This window comes from Hypanus sabinus, chromosome 16 (genome assembly GCF_030144855.1).
Source record: "Hypanus sabinus isolate sHypSab1 chromosome 16, sHypSab1.hap1, whole genome shotgun sequence".
Taxonomy (NCBI): Eukaryota; Metazoa; Chordata; class Chondrichthyes; order Myliobatiformes; family Dasyatidae; genus Hypanus; species Hypanus sabinus.
Genome location: NC_082721.1, coordinates 34,993,490 through 35,016,431, shown reverse-complemented (window position 1 = coordinate 35,016,431; position 22,942 = coordinate 34,993,490). Strand labels below are relative to the sequence as shown.

At 43.7% G+C, this 22,942-nt stretch overlaps 1 protein-coding gene and 1 pseudogene across 2 annotated transcripts; one reads left to right on the top strand and one right to left on the bottom strand.

Moving 5' to 3' along the window:
* Positions 1-866: 866 nt before the first annotated feature.
* Positions 867-5,692, bottom strand: mibp (muscle-specific beta 1 integrin binding protein). 2 transcript variants are annotated; one of them, XM_059991566.1, is made up of 8 exons: positions 5,597-5,692; positions 4,524-4,614; positions 3,739-3,787; positions 3,447-3,624; positions 2,759-2,830; positions 2,560-2,666; positions 1,627-1,709; positions 867-1,544 (listed from the first exon to the last, which is right to left on the bottom strand). In XM_059991566.1, exons 1-7 carry the CDS (start codon positions 5,620-5,622, stop codon positions 1,627-1,629), a joined length of 606 nt encoding a protein of 201 aa, XP_059847549.1. In that variant the 5' UTR covers positions 5,623-5,692; the 3' UTR covers positions 867-1,544. The 2 variants fall into 2 exon arrangements, with proteins under 2 accessions (XP_059847549.1, XP_059847550.1); XM_059991567.1 differs by lacking the exons at positions 3,739-3,787; positions 5,597-5,692 and having other exon boundaries at positions 4,524-4,611.
* A 14,722-nt stretch (positions 5,693-20,414) lies between these two features.
* Positions 20,415-21,343, top strand: LOC132405815 (sin3 histone deacetylase corepressor complex component SDS3-like; annotated as a pseudogene).
* Positions 21,344-22,942: the final 1,599 nt, after the last annotated feature.

The following is a 22,942-nucleotide window of genomic DNA, read 5'->3' as shown; positions in this document are numbered from 1 at the left end:
TCTGCCCAGTCCTTCTCCTTCATAAATTACATCTAGAAATATTTGACTCATTGTTAACTATTATTGCCTCATTTAGTCAAAACTAATTATGACTTTTCCAGAGCTCCTCTGAAATAGATTACTTGTTAATTCATAGTGCCAGCAGGCTCTTAAGTGTTAGTCACTGAAGTAGCAGTGTCCTCAGTTGTGAAATAGATTTAAGCTGCTGGCCCACCAGCTTTTATTTTCTGGTTACTACACACAGCCTAGTTTATTGCTGACCACTTTCATTTTGTATTGTATAGTTAATATCAAGGGACTTTAGTAATCTGAACAAATTGCTACAGATGGAGAGCAGTTGCTCTAAACGTGGAAGCAGCTAGAAATTAACAATGTTTACAACAAATGGCTGTGCTTATTTACATTACAATGCCCCCAACCTCCTAAAATTTACTGCAATGAAATGCATGTCACAGTGCTCAGCAGTTGTTAGAGTGCAGGGACACCCAAATTTATGGGCACTGATGGAAAATCTGCAGATGGTAGAACTCAAAGCAACACACACACAAAATGAAGGAACTCAGGTCATGCACCATCTATGACAAAATGAACAATCAGCATTGAGAAGTCAAAGTAAGAAAGTGGAGTCTTGATAAGTCAGGGCAGCTATTTCTCATCAGAAACTCTAGAAAATGCTCAGATTAACAGCTCAGACAGGGTCTGTTGAGTTAACGTTCCTCTGAAACATTGTTTCTCTTTCTCCAGCTGTTGTCCAACCCCTTGAAGCTTTCCATTTCCCCCCATTTCTACCTCATTGCAGAAGGTTTTAGATTTTAATTGAAGAACAGTGAGGGAAATGTGTAAAACTAGCAAAGTACACTTTTAAAAAGCAGACAAAGCAAATAATTTAATTTGGAGAGAAAAGAGACAGCTGATACAGTTTAAGGGAAGCTTCAATGTTGACGTGTTTAAGCAAAACAGCTGAACATGAAATTTGCTAAGAACAAACAGAATGGGAGATAAAAAGACCTGCAACCCACACAATTCACATCTAGCACTGGCAGTCAAATTTTGTGGAAAATGGAGTATACTTCCACACCAGAAATTACCCCGTGGTCCCTATCACTATATACATAATTTGAGCTAATCTTAAACCACGCTTCTCATCAAATGTGAAGGGCAAAATTTGGACCTGCAGTTCTTAAGAAAATCTTTTAACATCACTTTAAAAGACAAGGCTTTGCCAAGTCTCTGTAATGGCAAGTAGACAGTGCAGAGGAGCAGACAGCACAAGTGCAACAGAAGACGGTTACACAAGTGGGCAAATACAACACTCCATCAGTAATAGTTTACAATATTCATTATACAGGATTAAACATTGAGTAAAAAGTTACAGAAAATCCCACATAAAAAATTATAAAGCATCAAAAACTGCCTTTGTAGGCAGATTGAAATAATTTAAACCATTCCCAGTCTATATACAATCAACTAATCTAAGAGGACAAAGTTTCAGACAACTATTTACAACTTCAACTTGATCTTCAAAGTCTTCAGTACACCAACCCCTGAAAGAAAGATTTGAAGGAAATTAACAGTGAAATAATCAATAATCAAAACCATGAATCCAAAAAGTAAATCTGTAATTACCTATGAATTCAGGATGAGATTTTGAATCTCTTCATACACTTGTAGATAGATTTCATCCCTTGACTTCGAACCATTCAGATGCACTAGAAATACATTTTTTTTAAAATTATAGCATTTACTCCATCTAGCTTGGATAAGTCATACAAGACATTAGCCCAGCTGGTCTGACCAACCAAAAGCATCTCCCCCCGCCCCCCCCCCAACACCACATCAAAAATCAGCATCCAGAAGCAGAACTGCAAGGGCACCAGCTAAAGAGATCATCCCTGGGACACTGAGCTGAGAGTTCACGGCTCTGCACAAAGCTGGAAAGCCAAGCCAGCCAATATGATGACTAGCTAAGTAGCAGGCTCACACCAGTTCCTGAAAACAGCAATTTCTGTCACAGAACAGAGCAAGTAAACTACAAGTGGGATCCTGAAAGGAAGAGATTTCAATCATCTCCGCTCTGGATGTTTACTTCTTTATCATCAAATACTGCTTTCAGCCAGTAGCAAAATCTTGCCACATTTACGAACTGGTGTGGAACAGATCTCCACTGCCATTCAGTTGGGTTGTGGCTGGCCTGACCTATAGTCCCACAGATAATTCTTAACCAACCCTCACCTCACCACCAGACAATCCACTATTTCTCCAGAGTTCAAAACTCAAGTGGCTACATCTTTGAATCGACATAGTGACCCCTATAGCGGTAGTTCCATGGGAAGGAAAATTTTAAGTCCTCCATGTTTTAAGTAACTGATTTCCTTCCCCAAATTCAACTTCCTACATTTCAACACCCTCTCCTCCAACATCAACCCCACATCTTGTTTTCAGCAAATTCACTTCCCCTTTCTTCAGAAGTCTCAGTGTAGGCACTACTACTCACTGTTCCATCGATGGAGCAGCCCTGTTTAATTGCTAGCTTTTAATATGGAATGCAAAGACACCTACCAACATCAATATTGTCGGCCTCCATCTCTTTCCTGTGTTTTAGATACATCGGCCACACATGGCCATCAAACAAGCCAGGAGGATCAGGAACTGTATAATCCCTTGTACTGGAAATGAACAGATTCAGTTAATGGCCGAATTTGTGTAGAGATTTTTGCTTCATAAATTAACTGCACAGCAATATGAAGAGGCCACTTACCTCCTCCTCCTCTTGCATTCTTCATACGGAAGGGACAAGTAGTAACGTCGACTAAACAGTGAAACCAAAGGCCTGGATCAAGGAAGAAAACAATAGTTAATTGAAAAACTGGCAGAATTATTCTACCTACAATTTGTATTTACACGATTACAAATCGGCATCCATATCATGTGGCTTCCGACAAGACAAAATTGTAGATGTAACTTGGGCAAAATGTTTCCAATGCCAATTCTGGGTACAGGAGTAATGAGTATAAAGGTTTGTGGCCAAAACAGATACATTTGTACAACTGAATTTAATTGGTAACACCAAAAGAATGTTATCTTTCTAAACGTTAAGTGTTAGAACAGTTTACTTTGGGAATCAATTGTCATTTACAATTACTCTACATTTTAAAATTCACAAACCAATATACTGACAAAATGTTATTGTTCAATGCCCTTAATCACCTCATTATTGTCAGTAACAGGCTGGTATCCACAAATCACCCTGACATGATTCTACAAGTCTGCGTGCTATCCAGCAAATTTGTATTTTAGAGTCCTACTGGACACTTCCAGTTAGAGTACAAAAAGGCCCACAGCCTCCATTATCTTTTACTGATATCCATGCAGCAGCATGAAAGTCTCACAGCACTTTATAAACCCATCCTTCTCAAACTGAAATAGGGAGTTCCAGAAAACTGCACCTGTAGTTATACAACAGGAACCCTTCCACTATCAATATCTGCACTCCTTTCTCTGGATCGCTCTGCTCATCGGAGGCTGGAGTGACGTTCACTCCGTGCGATCGGGCAAACTTTACTGGGTTGTCAATCCAGGCGTTGACAGTACTCATCATTGCCTCCATGTCGAGGGCTGTGATCACTGAAGGTCAAAGAAGAACCCAGCAGATTACTGCATGGACCAACACAAGGTTAAATAAATGTCAACTAGTTCTGTTACAAAAATGTCACTGCCTACAACCAATACCATTCTTACCATCCCATTGTTTAAATCCATCTTCCCCAACTTCTATTTGATCTGGTGTCTGAAATAGTCATAAAAACAAGGCTACAAACATTTACAAGATGGGAATCACATCAATCTTTAAACTTGCTTGCCCAAAATCCCCGATTTTTCCTGGGACCACAACTCCACTGTAAGCAAGACCTCACCAATGACCATTCCTCAGTCAGGAGGCTTACATTGTGTTCAGAGGCTATGCCTTCAGAGCATGGTTAATCACAAACTGCATTCATTGTGCAGCTCCCAGCAAAAACCATTTATGCAGCACAATTCATACATGGAAGATTCTTAGCCACCGCTTTTCCACATGACAAAATTTTGTACTTAAGTAATCAAAAGCCAATTAGAATACCCCACCATCCACCAAATTTAGTCACGGTAGATCAGAAACAGGTGCAACAATGCAACAGCTGTATTTTACCCAAATCAACCAACCCTGAGATGTACATTTAGTGAAATGTCCTGGAGCATTGCCAAATTATAGCCAATTATGTTACCAGCAAAGTGACAGATTAGTGGACTACATAGTTACAGAATTGAAAGGTAGGTGCAAATTCACCCATGTGTTGTGTATGAATCAATTACAAACTTTCCCATGCATTACAAATCATACAGCTATTCATGGATTAAAACTTTAACCAATGTAATCATAGCCAGACATTTCACTTTGTACACTTAGACTTTAGGCAATGTTAATTACTACTACAATAAACGTGCCTCTATCTACCCCGCAGAAATAGAAAAAATGTTATACTCACCTTGTAAAAGTCGTCTTGGTGTACGACACAGCAATTTGGTAACACTTGACTAATTCTATTCGTCAAAGTGGTTTTGCCACCGTTGGTCACACTGAAAAATCATTAGAGAATCGATTGATAAAGCGAGAGCATCGCCCCGAGTCCCACCATTAAATCCAAATGCTGGAGCAAGATCTGAGTTTAAAATCACTCAGTTTTGGCAAGAGTGATAGTCTTGCAAGAACTTGAGAAGCGGCAGTTTAAACTTCCGCAATTGAGCATTTCAGAAAGGGCGCCAAATTTAAACGCACATCGACTTCCACGAGGGGTTGACTTTTAAATCGTCCTTTCCAAATCAAGGGGGAAAATCCCCCGATTTAATGCAATGAAAACAAATACAGACGAATTTACAGCGAGTTAACTAGTTAGCCTGTCCTTAAAATAATCCAGTCACCAACTGATTTACTGGTATTTATACAGGGGGAAATTCAAATAATATTTTGATGGAAGAATTCTAAATAGGGACTTAAGTATACTAAATAGTCTGAAATAACAACATAGTTTCATAGAGAAGTAAAACTAGTTGACGGGTGCAATCAAAAGGCCTGATACATGACTTGGCGCCACAAAAAGCGGAGTTTGAGCGGGAGAATCAAACTCGGCAACAGCGCGGGAAAACAAAACGGAAACCAATTCTCATCCCCTCCTCAGACCCTTCAGGGAAAAGACCAGAGGCCAGGCAAATCCCCAGACAAGTCTGACCTTGACAGAGGTTCATTACTCCTTTTCAGAGAGAAACAACGTACCACCGATTTAATTAACTAGAGCAGTTTCCCGTTGTGTAACTGTGGTTAAACGTGGCTAATCATAGTCTCTTACCCATCGATGTTACATTTAAATACACATTAAATTAGATAAACTGGCATTTTAAAAACGTTTATCAATCATGAAATTACTTTGTAACGTATGACTTTTAAAAGTCCAATAAAAATATTCATTTCACATCCCAAGAACTCAAATATTGGGCAAAATGTTTCAACACAAGTTCAACACGTTTCTTCACCGGCACGTAACGTGTTACCTGCAATACTTACCCTCCGATACCTATGATATACTTCATTTTGCAAAGTGGCCGGCCCGCAGCTGACTCCTGCAACAAACCACAGCACAGCACACCAACAGCTACTAGTTCATTCACAAATCAGGCGCCACTTGCTGCTCTATTTATACTTTCTCTCCCGTGTCATCATTGACGCTACCGCCGTTCACAGCCAATCACCCTCTCAGCCTGCAAGCAGGCGTACATACAGTGCAGCTGTCCGACATCACTCATCCCTTCTCCAATCCAATTATAGTCTGGAATCTTTCCTTTCCTAAATCAGTAATAAAGTGGATTCCAGGGATCCTTCCCCATAACCCTCCCTTCATTCCACTGCTGCAACTTAGAATGATAGCGATAAAGTGATTAACGTTTTAAACTGCTCTCAATCAAAGCATAAATGTGTGACACATTCTATTCATTGTTCATTAATGTTTCTAAATCTTTTGTTGTGATCTAATATCTTTCAAAAAATATTGGCTTCCTATGGCATGCACATTTGCCAACCCGTAGTTCAGGATGTTCAGTGTGAGAGTGTGTGATGCAACGCATCATCATGCCCAAAGGCAGAGGTTCCGTTTCTATTGTAATTCCGGATGGCCAGTCAAAATGACACCCCGAAGAAGCCAGCCGCTCTTAAGGGTTGCTTCAAAGTGGTAATTTGAGTTTATGTTAACCCATTCTTAGTGTGAGATAGTATATAATGTGGGGAAAAAAATAAGGTGGTTTGCTTTAGTTACATAAAAAGAGAAAGCAGCGGATATCTGGTGACAAATGGGAAATTTTGAAAAGGACTTAAAGAGCTCTGGCTGCAGATCAACTGGCTCTTAGCTAATGGCAAAGCGTGCGCAATTCTCCAGGACCTAATACCACATGAGGGGCCCATACCCTTCATGGGGCTCACGTGTGCCGAAGAGTTTGTGCAAGTGATGTCAAAAGCCACATTGCATGTGGTTGGATAACACTGTGTACATTGGCAGCCTCTGTGCCTGCGCATGCCAAAAGCACAGTGGACCTGGATCGGGCTTCCAGAAAGGCTTTTTCATATTGAAGTACTCAATGGGATAGAGCAGTCAGATCTTCCATAATATTCGTGTCATAAGCCAACCAAAAGCATCACTCAACTACCGCAGAATTCCTCAACTAGCATTTCCTAACCATGAAATTAATATTTTACTCAGTTGGTAGATGCACTTTAACTTTCTCAACATCGATCATTAAACAAATTTTATTTTATGTTTCAATAATAGTGGATAATATAGACACAACGGATTCTGCAGATGCAGGAAATATAAATGCTGGAGGATGCTGCCTGGCAGGTTGAGTTCCTCAAGCATTTTGTGTGCTCATTGGATAATGTGATTGATTGCATGGTTCCTGCACTTGCATGGAATGGCTTGCATGATTGCATGGCTTGGGAGTCTAAGTAGCAATATATTTACTCTCTCAACCCTTCCATTATTTTCATCACTGATTTCACATCATGATTCTTAGTTTAATTACTGTAGGCATCCAGTCACAATGTCCTTGACTTCTCAAACCAGAAATATTCAGGTTGATATGTCCAATTTTCAGTTTGGTTACAAAGACCAAATGTAGTGGAAGGAGTTAGTTTCATAATACTCATATAGATTTTCAGTACACTTGCAGTGAGTAGCTTCATGCATCATTCCTGCTGCGCCGTCTCCCACTGGTCATGTCGTTAGTGAGCTAACCTCAGGAGTGTAGAGAACATTGAGACTTAAACTTTGAGGACAAAGATAATACAGGGAGACTTTCCCCCCAGCTGACCCCAGCACACTGTTGTTCTGGTTAAAATAGATCATAGTCTAATCATAGAAGGCCCATTATAACCAAACATCCAAGACTCCTTCCACTACAAGGCAATACTGTCCCTTGACAATCAATCTCCTTGATGAAAGCTTATAAAACAAAGATTAATTGCATATCTTGGGAATGAAGAGAGATATTCTGATATTTCATTGTGGTAGAATCCTTGTGATTTTTCTGTTGTCTCTGAAACTCTGGAACTAGAGTGGAGGCAAGTCATTGCCTATCATGGGGAACTGTTGAAGCAGACTACTTCCAAACTTTAACTAATTTCAGTAAATATCAGTAAGGGAGGTTTAAAGTCTTCAGCACTGATTTTCTAGATTATTTATTTAGTTGAATAATCTGGGTTCTTTTTAAAGTTAATAACAATACTGGCAACAATGAAACTACTGGAGAAAACAATTTGATTTACTGATGGCCTTTAGAGATGGAAATCTCCCATTCTTCCCTAGGTGAACCTATTCATGACCCCAAACCTACAATCATGTGACTGACTCATAACTTATGATTCAGAATTGATTTCTGAAAAGGGGTTCCTAACCTGGGGCTATGGACCACTTGGCTAATTATAAGGCTCCATGGCATAAAAATGGTTGGGAACCCCTGCTTTAGATGTTCATGGTTTTTCAAACCACCGCATGAACAGGCAATTGGATAAAGCCAGACTGGCATTGGCCTAGGCACTGGATTTCGACAAGCTACAGTCATCTCAGTTGACCTTGCAGAGTCCTCTTTACTTGCACGTAGGCGCTAGTGTCTAATTTTGGAGAGCTGTACCAGAGACTAATCAAACAAAAGCCTGACAGAATTGTACCTGCAGAATCAAACCCCACAATTAACCAATCCCTGGGCTCATCGTGTTCAGCCAACTGCATGTGACAGGATTGTCAGGAAGAAATAACACTGGAGGTCCCTAGCATTGACACTAAACCCATGAACTTCCAGGACATTTAGTCCAACAGGGGTGAGGAAACCTGTTGGAGGTATCACCTATTGTCCTCAACTCTGTCTATAAATGAATACTTATTTTGTGCTATAGACCTGGAATGCACTGCCAGAGGAGGTGGTAGAATCAAATGCCATTGGTATATTTAAGAAGTACTTATACAGACACCTGAATACTCAAAGCTGAGAAGGATATGGTCTTAATGCATACCAATTGTATTAGTGTAACTGGGCAAAACAGGGAAGCATGTACATGATGGGCCAAAGGGCCTGTTTCTGTGCCACTGCCACTGAGCAAGGTCACCACAGGATTGATGGGAGTGCTCTGAGAGCTGGTATACACTCAAAGGGCTGATTGGCCTGCCTTTCTTGGATAAAAATAAAAATATGAAATTTGGAAATGTCCTGTATTATGTTTTATGAGTTCAAAACATTAACTTAATTCAAAGGAAGACACGGGAGTCCAAACTGAAGGTCTAGTTTCATCTTTTACTTTAAGCCAGATGCATACGTATTACATGGAAGCATGATGACATATAGAAATAAAGTATTTTTACATATTAATTATTTAACTGAACAAGAATGCTTAATCAACCAACATATATACAAGATTACTCAAATATAATTGAAATACTTATTACACAACATCCTGAAAGGCATAATTGATTTCTTGTGCCTTCAGCAAGTGTCGAATAAACAAGATATGAAACTACTTGACTGCATTCTCACAAGCCTACCCCTTTGCAAATGTGTACTTCATGACAATCTGACACTGTAAAACACAGCCCGAAACATCGACTGTACTTTTTTCCATAGATACTACCTGGCCTGCTGAGTTCTTCCAGCATTTTGTGTGTGTTGCTTGGATTTCCAGCATCTGCAAATTTTCTCTTGTTTGAGCTTAAAACTAGACATCCGCACAGTGCTGTAGACCATCACCAGTTCCTAGACAGGTTGTTCTTCACCATCAGGATGGGAGACCAATCCTGGGTCAATGAGGCTTGTAGAAAGGCAGTCCTGGAACAGGCCAGGAGATGCCAAACTAGGGTAGGAAATGGCACAGAAGAGGGAAAAGCTCAGTTATTCTTTCAGATAGATGGAAGCAGGTTAGATGAAATTGTTGAATTTGATATTGAGTCTCTTAGACTGCAACATATTTAAATGGAAGACTGTCCAGTCCTCAAGCTTATGTTGGGACTTATTATGTTCAATCATCAGAAAATTGATGGAAAGTATCCTAAACAGTGCTATAACTATTTAATCCCTACAGTACTAATCAACGAGCTTTGAAACGTAGACTTCCCCTGTACCTCCCTCTGCAACTGAATTCTTGACTTTCTCATCAGGATACTGCAGCTTGGATTGGTGATAATATCTCCTCCTCACTGACAATCAACACAGGGTTACCTTACGGATGCATGCTTAGTCTCTCTGCACTCATGACTGTATGACAGCTCAGATACCATCCATAAATTCACCAATGACACCGCTGTTATTTGGCAGAAGCTCAGATGGTGACGACGAGGCATGCAGGAGCAAGGTAGTTCAGCTGGTCAAGTGGTGTCACAATAACAACCTTGCAATCAATGTTAGTAAGACCAAAGAGTGACTGAAGGAAGTCGGAAGAACATATGTAACACACTGTAATGTTTCACTGCTAATGTAATGGTTTCTCTGCAGCAGCAATGTTTGGGTTATTGCTAGAGATAATGGGGCTTGGAATGTGTGCCATCAAATGAGACGGATGTTGTTCTTTCTTGTGGGTCTGGGAGCAGGGGTTTTGCCAGGGAGAGATGAGGACAGAAGACACGGATGGAGAGAGTTGGTAAACCGCCGGATGGAGTGGACTTGGAGCGAGAGTCCAAGGGTTAGCCACGTTTGAAGGGAGGTTGACGGGAAACTAGTGGACTGAACCATGAGCTCCAATGTTGTGCAATGGACTGATTCATGAGAATGGGCCCTTTTCTTCTTTTTTTTTGTTTCTTTACTAACCATATAGTCAAATTAAAAATGGTAAAGCGTTTAATTGCATATTGTTAATTGTTTGTTATTTTGTGGTACTGATTTGTAGCCGGGGACACATCACACAGCATCCACTCAAACAAGATTTCTTAAGTTTGGCCAGGCCAAGGGCTGTCTTCCACTAGATTAAGCTGCTAGGTGAACCAAGGGTCATTCAACTTCGGGGACTCCCCGGTTCCTGCGGGGTGGAAGAGGAGGTTGGTAGAGAAGATGTGAAGGTGGAATGTGTCTTTTCCATTGACGAGTTTGATATGGGTTGTTCCAAGAGCACTCTTCACAATATCCTGGAGACCAAGGACACCCCACTTAGAGAGCGGTCACTGAAATTGGCCCCTGCAGAGCTGGAGGACGTTTGGCAACATTTGTGGAAGGAAGTTGAAGGAAGCCGGGTTCATCACTGAGTCACGAAGCCCCTATGAGTCCCCAAAAGTAGTGGCCCGAAAGAAGAATGGGAAGGTATAGTTGTGTGTGGACTGCAGGACTCTGAAGAGGCACACCGTCCCTGACCAGTATACGGTCACGAGGATTGAAGATGCACTGACCTCCCAGAGCGGTGCAAAGTGGTTCAGTGTGCTGGACTTGAGGAGTGGACCAGATAGCCAGTGGTGCCCAGTCCCAGGACCTGATTGCTTGGGGTCTCCGACAGTCTCATAAAATGTGCTGCCCTCCATCTTTTGTTGAGCTGATCAGAGAGGTTACAGGAAGAGGAGAACGCATCGGAGGCGCAGGAGGCCTCCATCAGCAGGGTACAGTCCTCGGTAGTGGTCCCCTGCGGTGAAGTGACCGTGGATAGCCCTCCCCGGGGAGCGGTAGAGGAGATTGCGGCAGAGTTCAGAATGGAGATATGTCGGCTGTCATCAGGGGGTGTGACATGATGGAGCTGATGCAGGGCAGATTCCCCAAGGGGACAAACAATGTGGAGGGCTGCTGGCAGCAGGTGTCACGCCAGAGTGAAACTGAGCCTGCGGATAGCTAAGCAGAGAGGGTCGTTGGGAAAACTTAGAGGAGCCTCAGTGAGGGAACGGCCTGACGTCTCTGGGGAAACACGTTCCCAGCAATATACCAAGGAACTCCCGAAAGTGAAAGGTCCTTTTCCTGAAGGCTTAGTGCGGCCATGCCCCAGTGTGTCACTACAAATAGAGGAATTTATGCTAAAGCCATACTCGACAGTGGGTCACGTTGTTGTACAACTGGTATCTGAAGTATTTACCCTTGACCCCATTCAGGGCACTAGAGACCTGGGGGCTTGGTTCTAGTGATTATCCATACGATAGTTATTCGTCAGTGAAGCCGGAGTTCTCAGAGGCCGATGTGGGAGTGTTTGAGGTCCTTGATATATTAGTGCTGGTTTGTCTGGACCCTGTTGAGAAGGGCGGTGTTTCAGTTTTGGTGGGGACCAACAACCCTCTTGTGAGGAGGCTCATGAGGGCCTGCAAGGATGCTGGCAAGAGCTTTCTGGGAGCATCGTCCATGCACCCGGTGTTTCGAGCTGCTTTTGAGGGTGCGTGGCTGCATTGGGCCAGATACCAAATTTAGACGAGGGACTGTATGGTTCACCCAGTCGAAGCCAATGGTGGTGCGGCCCGAGGAAGTAGAGAGAGTGATGGGGACCCCCAAATTTCCTGGAGTGCCTGAGGGAGGCCCTCTTATTGGACGCTCTGGAAGACCGCAACGGGGAGTTGGGATTTCCTGTTGGGATACTGGTGAGGACCGAATTGCAGAAGCCCTCGGTTGTACAGGTGAGCAGGATGGCAGTGATTGTCAGGAACACTATGAAGAGGGAGGTCACCTTCAAGCGGGGGATGCCCCTGGTGCATCTGTTCCCAGTGACGGTTATGTCTAGTGTCCCTGTGAGACAAGCTGGGTAGAAACTATTGGAAAACAGGGGAAAGTTGACTGCTGAGTCAGGTGTATTGGGGGGGGGGGGGTGCTATCTGTGGACAGCTAGGGTTGTAGCGGAATGAAACGGGCTTGGCCATGGGACAGAGGGCTCTGAGTTGCAGGTGGGCATGAGTGATTGGCCTCGCCAGGTAGACCGGAAGTATCCCCAGTAGTGTCTGAGGCTGAAGAGGTAGGTGAGGGGCTGCAGAAGTTTCAGAGAATTAGTAGACCATCAGATAGGCTGGCCTACTTAGCACCAGGGGAACAGAATCTGACCCCTACAGTGTTGGGGAGCTATATCACTGCCTTTTACAGCTGGATTGGACTTTGTGTTTTGCAGGAAGGGTTGGTGAATTATCTCAACATCATGAGGAGATGACTAAGTGTGGTGGGGTGGGGGGAAGTGTAATGCGCTGTAAGGTTACACTCAGACGCTAGTCGAACTGGGAGTTACATATATACCAGCCCTCAAAGCGGGGTCAGAGGTGGGAGGGGTGAGAGTTTCAAATTCCTGGATGCCAACATGTCAGAGGCTCAGCATACTGATGCAGCCACAACAAAGACATGCCAATGGCTATACTTCATTCAGAATTTGAGGAGAATTGGTATGTCACCAAAGATTCTTGAAAATTTCTACAGATGTACCCTGGAAAACATTCCGGCTGGTTGCCTGAAAGGCAGACTTATGTTGAGTTCAATGCTGACTAACAATTCCTGTGACGCCGCTGGTTGAAAATTGTATGGGTTTCTGCCATTCCTTTTGATTCATCAGCTGTGTGGAGAGGGGGAGCCTGCTGTGTGGGCCACAGCTTGCTCTCATGTCTGGCTATCATATTAGCTTGTGTAGACAGCTACAACTCCTGGTTGCCCCCAATCAACAGAGGGCCTACAATCACAGGACAATTTACAATGGCCAATGAACCTACTAATTGGTATGTCTTTGGTCTGTGGGACAAAACCAGTACATCCAGAGGGAACGCATGAAGTCACTGGGTGAACGTACAAGCTCTTTACACACGCTGCTGGAGTTGAACTCAGAACTCCTACACCCTGAGGTGTAATAGTGTCACGCTAACCGCTATGCTACTGCAGCGCCTTATTGAGCATTTGCACACTACAGAAGGCCAACTTCAATAACAGAGCTTTGATACATCTACCCTTGCATTTCCTTAGTGTTTCCACAGCCAGAAGATCAGCTAAACCAACTGCACAATTAATCTGACCACAACAGCAAGTGCAATGCTGAATGACTGTGGTCCTCACCCTCCACAGAGCCACTAGCATAGTTGCTGCGAGTTTCAGTGCATCCCTCAGCACGAACTCCTGCAGCTTAAATTCTTGAGTTGTATGCAAGACAATATGAAAGCCAGATATGAGAGCAAGCTGTGGCCCACGCAGCAAGCTCCCCCTCTCCATGCAGCCGATAAATCCAAAGGAATGGCAGGGACCGATACAGTTTGCAACCAGCGGCATCGCAGAAATTGTTAGTCAGCAATGAACTCACCGTAGGTCTGCCTTTGATGCAACCAACCAGAATGTTCTCCATGGTACATCTGTAGAAATTTGCAAGAATCTTTGTGGCAAGTGATTCACCTCCTGACATTCCAAAGTCTTTCCGCAATCTGCAAGGCGTAAGTCAGAAAAATAATTGAATAGTCAGCATTGCATGGGTGAGTGTAGCTCCAATAACTTTCAGGAAGCTCAACGCCACCCAGGACAAAGTATTCTGCTCGACTTGCACCTCACCAACCACTCTGTACATTCAAGTCCTCCTCCACTGCACAACGGCAGCAGCGCATATCGTTTACAATGAGTTATTGCCAGGCTAGGTTAACATCATCTCCAAACCCTGTCACCAAAACGAACAAGGATAGCGCAGAGAAACACAAACATCTGCAGGTTCCCTGCAAGTAATGTATCATCCTGATATGGAAAGATATTGGCTTTCTGTGATTGTTGCATCATTGGCCAATGGTATTGCAACTTCTCACCCAATGTCATTAGAGATCTACAATGGTTCAAGAAGATAGCTGGCCTCATCTTCTTAAGATCAATTGGAGTTCAAATGCCAGCAATTTCCACATCTCATAAATAAGCAATAAAATAATAAGGAATATGATTAATAACTAATTTTAAAGTTCGGGATTGGAGAAACTCTGAATAGCTAAATCCCTCATGACACTGATAACAGTGCACTCAGCTCTGGTTCAATCACCAAATGCATAATTTCACAGTTCCAAATATTTATCGAAAACACTGCATTTGTCAGTTAATTGGAGGGTGTATGGGACATATTACCCCCAGAAAACAATCTGCTGTTTGGCCAAGATAAACAAATTACTCAGTCTAATCAGAAACTACAGCAGTTTCTCTTCATATTTGATTGGTAGGGCAATGATTCATTCATTTGCAGTCTGGCTGGGAGAGCTTGTTACTACGTACACCCATAGTAATTTCAGCTTGGTTCTATGGGGGAAGAGGGATGGACGGAATTCAGCAAGTCTTAGTATTCTTAGGTGAGAGAAGTGAAGACGCATTTCACGATTGCTCACTGTTTCCCATTTCCTTCACTGCTGCCTGATCAGTAGCTTTAGATCACCATGATGGAATAATTTTGATGTGCAGCTCTTTCTAATTACTGTCCTACCATCCCTGTGGTTGTTCTGTGAGGATGTTAGATGATGCCAGGACTGAAATGAGCACTGATGCCCTCTGCTGTTGAATAGCCTGATGCTACTCCAAGCCTGGACTTGCATGTGAAGTGTCCGTAAACAAACAGTGCCAACAGGCACAATGCTTGCTGGAGAATGCACCAAAGCTCAGTACAGCTATTGTGGAGGAGAGGGACCCCTGTCCCCACCAGACACTGAGGCACTGGATCCCATGGGGCATCTCTGTTGGCCCTGCATATGTAGTATCTCAGACACTTCATGGGTATATTGTTTAAAGGCGGACATGAGTAGAAGTGATGCTTCATAAGAATATCTATTAGTTTTGTAGGGTTTCACAAATAAAATGGTGTGAGACCACTTTATGTTTAAGAAAAACCGTAACAACTCATTTATTCCACTCCAAGCATTGAACACAAACATGCAGTAACAGTACTTCACGTAATTGCGTCATCACATCCGGCCAGCCTCTTTAAGTAAACCCCAACTTAATGTCGGTGGTTGTGAATTATGTATGTCTCCACCAATTACCTGACCCTACACAGCCCCCTCCCAGCCCCGCATTTACTATAACCGGCATTGTGAGCCTGTCTGGATCTCAGGTCCTGTGTTCCATGGGTGGAGGAAAGCAGGTGCCTCTGGCTCATCCAGAGCTGTGTTGACATGCTCACGGCCATGTCATGATGGCAGGGGCACAGTAGCAGAATCCTCCAAATCTTCAAGGGCCGGTTTAAGGCGATCTATCGAGACACATTCAGGTACACCCTTCTTATCCACGATAAAAGTCATTTCTCCTCATTCCAAAATGTGGAATGGGCCATCGTAAGGGAGCTCAAGGGGATATTGTTGTGCTTCATGGCGGATGAACACAAACGAGGCAGAATATAGGTCAACAGGTACCCAAGAGTGCTGTACACCATGATGGGATGTAGGAACGGGTAAAATGGAATTGAATTTACTGAGGAGGGTGGAATGCTATGGAGAGGCCAACCAAGCAGTCGTGGAGTTGGGAATAAAATCACCTGGAACTCATAACAGCTACCTGTATACTAACTCAGTTGCGGGCGACTGCAGGTCATCCTTCAAGGAGCCCTCAGAGTAGCCTTTAAGGAGTGCAGAAACGGCTCACATAGGCCATTGGACCGTGGGTGATACACCATGCTGTGATGTAGCCTAAATCTGAGATTCGGAGCCATCACAGCCCAGAGGTCTGAAATGAATTGGGGACTGTGGACAGAAGCAGCATCAGATGGGTTACCAAACTAAGCAACTCTGGTGCTGATGAATGCCTAAGCCACATCTGCAGCTGTGGTTGATGCTGCAGTGACGATCTCCCGACATCTGCTGGCACGGTCTACCATAGTAAGAAGATATATGAAACTGCAGGAAGGGGGAAGAGGACCAACAAGGTCCACATTGATATGGTCAAACAGTCACTCAAGGACCTAAGAAGATGCCAATGGTGCCCGAACATTACGGTTAATTTTTGCCTGTTGGCACTCCAAGCAGGCTGTGGTCCAATCATGCCCGTCCTTTCTAAGGTTGTGCCATGCAAACTTTAGTGCGACCAGCTTTTGTGAGGCCTCCTGACCCAGATGCAAGAGGCTCCTTTCGGAGTCAAAAGCAGCCCACCTCCAGTCTGCAGGCACCATGGGGCAAGGGCCACCGGTTACGATATCACACAGGAGAGAAACCACAGCTTCCCTGAACTTAAGGTCAGCTAACCACAAGCCTGTGACTGCTGTTCAGTAAGCCTGGTTCTCTAGGTCAGTAGCTTGGTTGGCTGCCATGCTGGCATAGTCAACCCCTATGAATATGACCTCAATGCTGGCCATGAGAGGCAATCAGCCATGGGATTACTTTTCCCCTTGATATGTTATATATCAGTTGTGAATTCTGATATGTATGCCAGTTGGCATTGCTGCCGTGCAGCCCAAGGCAAATGATATTTTGGCTATCATGGGCATGAGGGATTTGTGGTCAATGAACGCTGTGAAATGGCAGCCCTCCAGAAGAAACCAAAAATGGTATAAAGCCAAACAGAGACAGAGAAGCTCACAGTCAAACATGCTGTGTTTCCTTTTGGGAGAAGGAGCTGCCAGCTGAAGAAAGCTGCTACACCCTCTGATCAACTGTTAGTGCACAGCACCCACAGCTTAGTCATCAGTAGCAATGGCTAATGATGCGTTGGGGAGTGGGTGTGCCAATGGGGTCGCATTGGAAAGTGCTTGTTTGCTATCATCAAATGTTCTTGTCGCCATCAGGAGTATTGCCTTTAAGTACACAATACAAGGGGAACATAAGTTCAGCAGCACATGGAATGAAACAGCGATAAAAATTCACCTTACCTTAAAACTCCTGTAGTTTTTTAGTAGTCAGTGGCCGTGGGAATTCTGTAATAGTGGCTAATTTTGATTATAGGGGTTTTGCATCTTCTGCAGAGAAGCGATGGCTGTGAATATCAATGGTTGGCAACCCAAACTGGCAGTTAGCAGAGTTAATAAGCAGCACATGTAGGCTTAAGTGCTCAAAAGGTGCGTGGAGAGGAGATGCATGTTCAGATTAGGATGCATTGGCGAGGTAAACAAAAAAGAAGAGGTAAGTCTTTTGACACAGAGTTCATCAGCCATTGGAAAGTCGGCACTGCATTTTTCAGCCCAAACAGCACGCGCAGAAGCTCAGAGAGGACAAACAGGATTATCACAGCCATTTTGGGAATGTCCTCCGAACACACAGGCACCTGATGGTGGCCCCTAACTAAGTTGATTTTGGAAAATATTAACTTTGCAGCTAAACGCACTGAGAAGTTTTGGTTGTTGCGACCTGGTAACGATTGGGGGTGGAGGCCTCGTTCAGGCATTGGTAACATGGGTGGCAACCCCCATCAGACTTGGGGACCATATGGAGTGCCAAAGCCCAGGGCCTATTCAATGAGCGTACAATATCAAGTCCTTCCATGTAGGCAAACTCAGCCTTCACAGTTGCCAGATGTTCTGGGTCTAAGCACGCGGGCGTGGACTGGCAGGTCCATTGCGGAAACGCAATGCTGAGTTCCACTTTTTTTGTGACTGGGTCGTGGGCTTGGTGAGGTTTGGGAGTTTGCCCAGCAGTCAAGTAAACTAATATGCATGTGTTTGACTGGGTCGTTGTGAGGAACTGACTGGCGGAGAGGGTAACGACCCAAAGTCCTTCACATGCACAAGCCAGCAGTTCTTAAGATCAACTAACAGTCCTTGGGCATGCAGGAAATCTGCACCGAGCACAGGTCTATTCGCTTTTTCCAGGACAACGTCCCATCTGTAATGTCGCTGACTGAAGCAGAGCATCACCCGTCATGTCCCATGAGTCTGGATTCTGCTGCGTGTGGTGGCCTCCAGCAGGGCTTTGTCATTCTTAGCCTTCTCATCAATAGGAGATGGCGGCCGCACCCTCACGTGAGCACCCGAGTCACACAGGAAGCGTCTCCCTGAAAGGGTAATGAACAGTAGACAACCCGGGCAGTTAGAACCCACGGTGTTCACAGACCTCTGATGTCCCGAGGCGCTGCCACTGTTGAAGCTGCGAGGCGATTGGCGCTTCCTAGGTTTCATACCAAAGCAAGCATGGTAAAAGTACAGGCTCGGCATGATCGGCTTGGCAGCCGCGGGTATCCTAATGTTGGGAGTCTTGCTGACCAAGCTTATCGAGGTAGGAATGATGTACTGCTGCCGAGCTGCATGTGAACTATTGGCCATTTTAGCAAGCTCTCTATGGTCCTCCATGGGTGCATTAGTGAGAGCTATGCAAACTTGATCAGGCATTTGCTTCATGATCAAACAGGGATGGTGATTTCGCAGGAGACACAGCATGTGATCTGTACCGTATGGCCTACAGTATAATAAGGGACTATTTTATGTTTTAGTAACACGTCATTGAATATGCTATTAGGCGCATATTGAGCATGTGCTATTAGGCGTGTATGAATCTGTACGTGTGTGTTAAGTTCGGATTCTGCCAGTAAAGAACCATGAAACTTAGCTCCCATCTCCAGTGTTTTCATTAATAGCATTGTTGTGTAAACAGGCCACATACACAACGAATTGGCGATGAGGTTAATGAACCTACATCGTATCGGAATGCCGTGCTTTAATTGATAATGACACTTGGAACAAGAGCGCAAGGAACGAGCCAAGGAGCGGGAGAAGGAGGCAGAGCGAGGCCACGAGTCTGAAAGGCAGCAGGAGCACAGCCGGGGTCGGGAACGTCGGGAGACCAAGAGACGCAGTCGGAGCCGCAGCATGTCCAGGCAAGACCACAGCTGGTGCTGACCCCCAGAGGCTGAGGGTCTCCCTGCCCCAGAAGGGAGATAAAAAGAAGCAACACACACATCTAGACAAAAAAAGCCAGCATCTTACTCAGTATTATGGGAGCAAAAACATATGGGGGGCTACGGAGCTTGTTAACCCCTGAAAAGCCAGCTGACAAAATGTTCAAGCAAATAGTAGACACTTTCCAACAGCATTTAAATCCCAAACCACTGGACTTTGCTGAAAGATTTAAATTTCACGAATGGAATCAGAGCAAAAATGAAAGCATTTCTGAATATTGTGCAAATTATCAGAACATTGTCAATTTGGAGCTGGTCTATCGGACACATTGAGGGACAGGTTAGTGTGTGGCATGCACTGTGAAACCACACTGAAGAAGCTCCTGGGTAAAAAAGATCTTACATTAGAGAAGGTGCTGAACATTGCAATATCAATGGAAATAGAACCATGGGGTGCTTCAGAGATACAACAAAAATCTCTGAGATATGCTACGAGTAAAATGTCACTGAGCAGAAATGAAGGAAAGAAATGTTACCATTGTGAAAACATGTCACATGACCCTGATGACTGTTGGTTTAAAGGAAAAGAATGCAGAAACTGTGGCAAGCAGGGCCACACTGGCAGAGTATGCAAAGCTAGTCAACAGCAGAAGAAGGACAAAATACAGGGAAACAAGAAACCCCAGAAAGGAAAACACAACAATGTACACAAAATGGAAGAAAGCAATTCTGATGAAAATGACTCAGACGAAAGTGAATTGTCTTGTCTGCAACTTCACAGCGTGAAAGAGACAGATGATCAAAGAGTAATATGGATCACTCCACAAATGGCAGGCGTGAGACTGAAAATGGAGTTGGACACAGGCTCAGCATTAACAGTGATCTCTGTACACGATTACAAACGACTGTTTTCTCACATACCTCTGAAATGAACTAAGCTACTGTTAAAGACTTACACAAGACAGAAAGTGCATCCCAAAGGTAAAATTAAAGTGACAGTGACCTACGGAGGCAAAACACAGCAGCTGGACCTCTATGTACTGAAAAATGGAGGACCACCATTGCTGGGACGTGAATGGCTCAGGAAAATCCAGTTGGATTGGCACACCATCAAGGCACTAGATGTGTCAACAAAGGAGGGCAGCTCAGCAGGGAAGATGCCCGCAGCTCTCCTCTCACCCATTGTCGACTATTACAATGAGGAGGAGGAGCTGGACAGCGTCGACGATGAGGACGAACGCAGTATCCGTGGCTGCGACTCGGATGAAGATACAGAGAATACAAAGGAGACAGATATTGCCAATAAGCAGGATGATGAAGACTACCTGGAAGTAAAAGTGCAGATCTACCAGGAGGAATTGACATCTCTCAAGATAGCTACAGCAGTTACAGGAAGGCACTTTGCAGGAGTATCAGAAAAGGAGGAAGAAACTAGATCAACAATACAAGGAAGGAATATGAAATACAGAGCTTTTTCTGCAACTGGAGGCAGAACAAGTGGAAAGGAATTATATTAAAGAGAAGAAAGCAGCAGTGAAGGAATTTGAAGAAAAAAAGATTGAGTTAGAAGAAAACAAAAAGATGATTGAGAATGAGAGGCTAACAATGGAACTCACAGGAGATTCTATGGAGGTAAATAATGACTAGGAAACTAAGGAGGAAACCTAATGACCCTGTTCCAATTACAGACAAAAGATGAAAAGCTGCACCTGTGCAGTTAAATTACTTGTTAACAGATGAACAGATAATGGAAGATCTGTGAACTCTCAATATGCTTTAATCTCTGTAAAGACCAACATCTCTGTCTTCTCCTGAGCATCTTCCCAGCACTCCTGCTGAATCACCAGCACAAAGATATGAAGCACGAATGGAAGATGGAAAGTTATTTTACGATAAGAGATGGCATCATAAAGGTCAGGTTATCTATTTGGAATCTAAGGAGAATACGAAGATTGATTGTGTAATTAGCTCAGTTGGATCAAATGAGATATGGGTAAGGAAGGCAAGTGATAGCACAGAGATGCGTATATATGTAGGCCAGCTGCACAGAGGAGTCTTCATTATATGGAGGTGATCTGCCTCCTAGAACTCTTAGCAAGTTGGAGGCGTACATCTTTTTAACTCCCTTTGCTCAGAGATCAACTTTTCATGACCTTTATATGGAAATCTGTATTAAAACAAACAAGTTATTGACAGACGTTACCTGGAGATGCAGAGATGAACCCCTCCCCGACTTGAATTATAAATGGGTCTTAGACCAAAAGTAAAAAAAAGGTTTATTATAATTTGATATTACTACGTTACGTTGTTATAATTTAATATTATTAAGTTACTAATGTTACAAATGCGCCACAACTCTGAGGGGCCGAAGGGTACAATGTAGCCCCCTCCTTTTTGAGAATCGCAAGATCACTATTAAGTCAGCTCAGGAGACCCAGGAAATGAGAGAAAGACATGCAGAATCCACAAAGAGTTTGGAATGTGTCCTGGCCTCTAAAAGGAGGGACCATTGATACCGGCTATTGTCTCTTGGAGACGGAATTGTGTATTGAATCCTGTACGATGCATCGAAGCCCCCAGGCAATGAACCGAGGGGGGGTTGGTGGAGGGATTGCATCATTCCCACCTGATTGACATCTGAGACCCTGTGAGTCAGGATAAAAGAGGGTCTGTGGGAACAGCCCCTCAGACGCACCAGAAGAAATGCTAGAACTCCTGTAACAGCATAATAGCGAAGCCGGTGGAAACAGCCCACGTGTGTCCCTTTCCATTTGTCTCGGAATTGGTGGGTCTTGCCACGGAAGAACGGTTTTAGCTAACAACAAAGGGGAAATCAGTCCCCCAACGACTCTCGAAGGATTGACATCATAAAAGGAATGGGCAAGTTAAACCTCCGTCTTTCACTTGACTCCAACCAAAGGCTGCAGCCGACAGCTTGAATGAACTTGAGTGCCTTTTATATTTCCATCTGACAATACATTAGCCCCTAGACAACGATAGAGCTATTTCTTATTGATTATTATTATACCCGCGCTTTTAGATTTAGTATTGATGACGTATATTACCTGTATGTTTGCATTGATATTATTTTTGTGTATTTTGTCAATAAATACTGTTAAAAATAGTACCATCAGACTTCAACGGACCTCTTTATCTTTGCTGGTAAGTGACCCAGTTACGGGGTATGTCACACTAAGTAAATAAATGGTGGGCATTTGTTATGTTAGGGTAAATTTGTATGTTTAGCATTGTGCCCCAGTAAAAAAAACAGTTGATGCACTATTAAATTAAAAGGGGAGGAGTGTACCATGTGGCCTACAGTATAATAAGGAACTACTTTATGTTTTAGTAACACGTTGTTGAATGCGCTATTAGGCGCATATTGAGCATGCACTATCTGGCGTGTATTGATGTGTACGTGTGTTTTAAGTTTGGATTCTGCTAGTAAAGAACCATGAAGCTTAGCTCCCGTCTCCAGCGTTTTCATTAATAGCATTGTGTAGCCAGGCCGCAAACACAACATGATCCTCAGGTCCAAAGGCCTAGCATCGCCGAGACTGGACACGGAGACCAGTTGTTTGGTGCACTCAGACTCCAAAAGTCCAGAAGTCTGTAAAAAGTGAGTTTTCAGAGATCGATATTTATCATGTTCAGGTGGATGTTCCAGCAGACTCACCACTCTCAC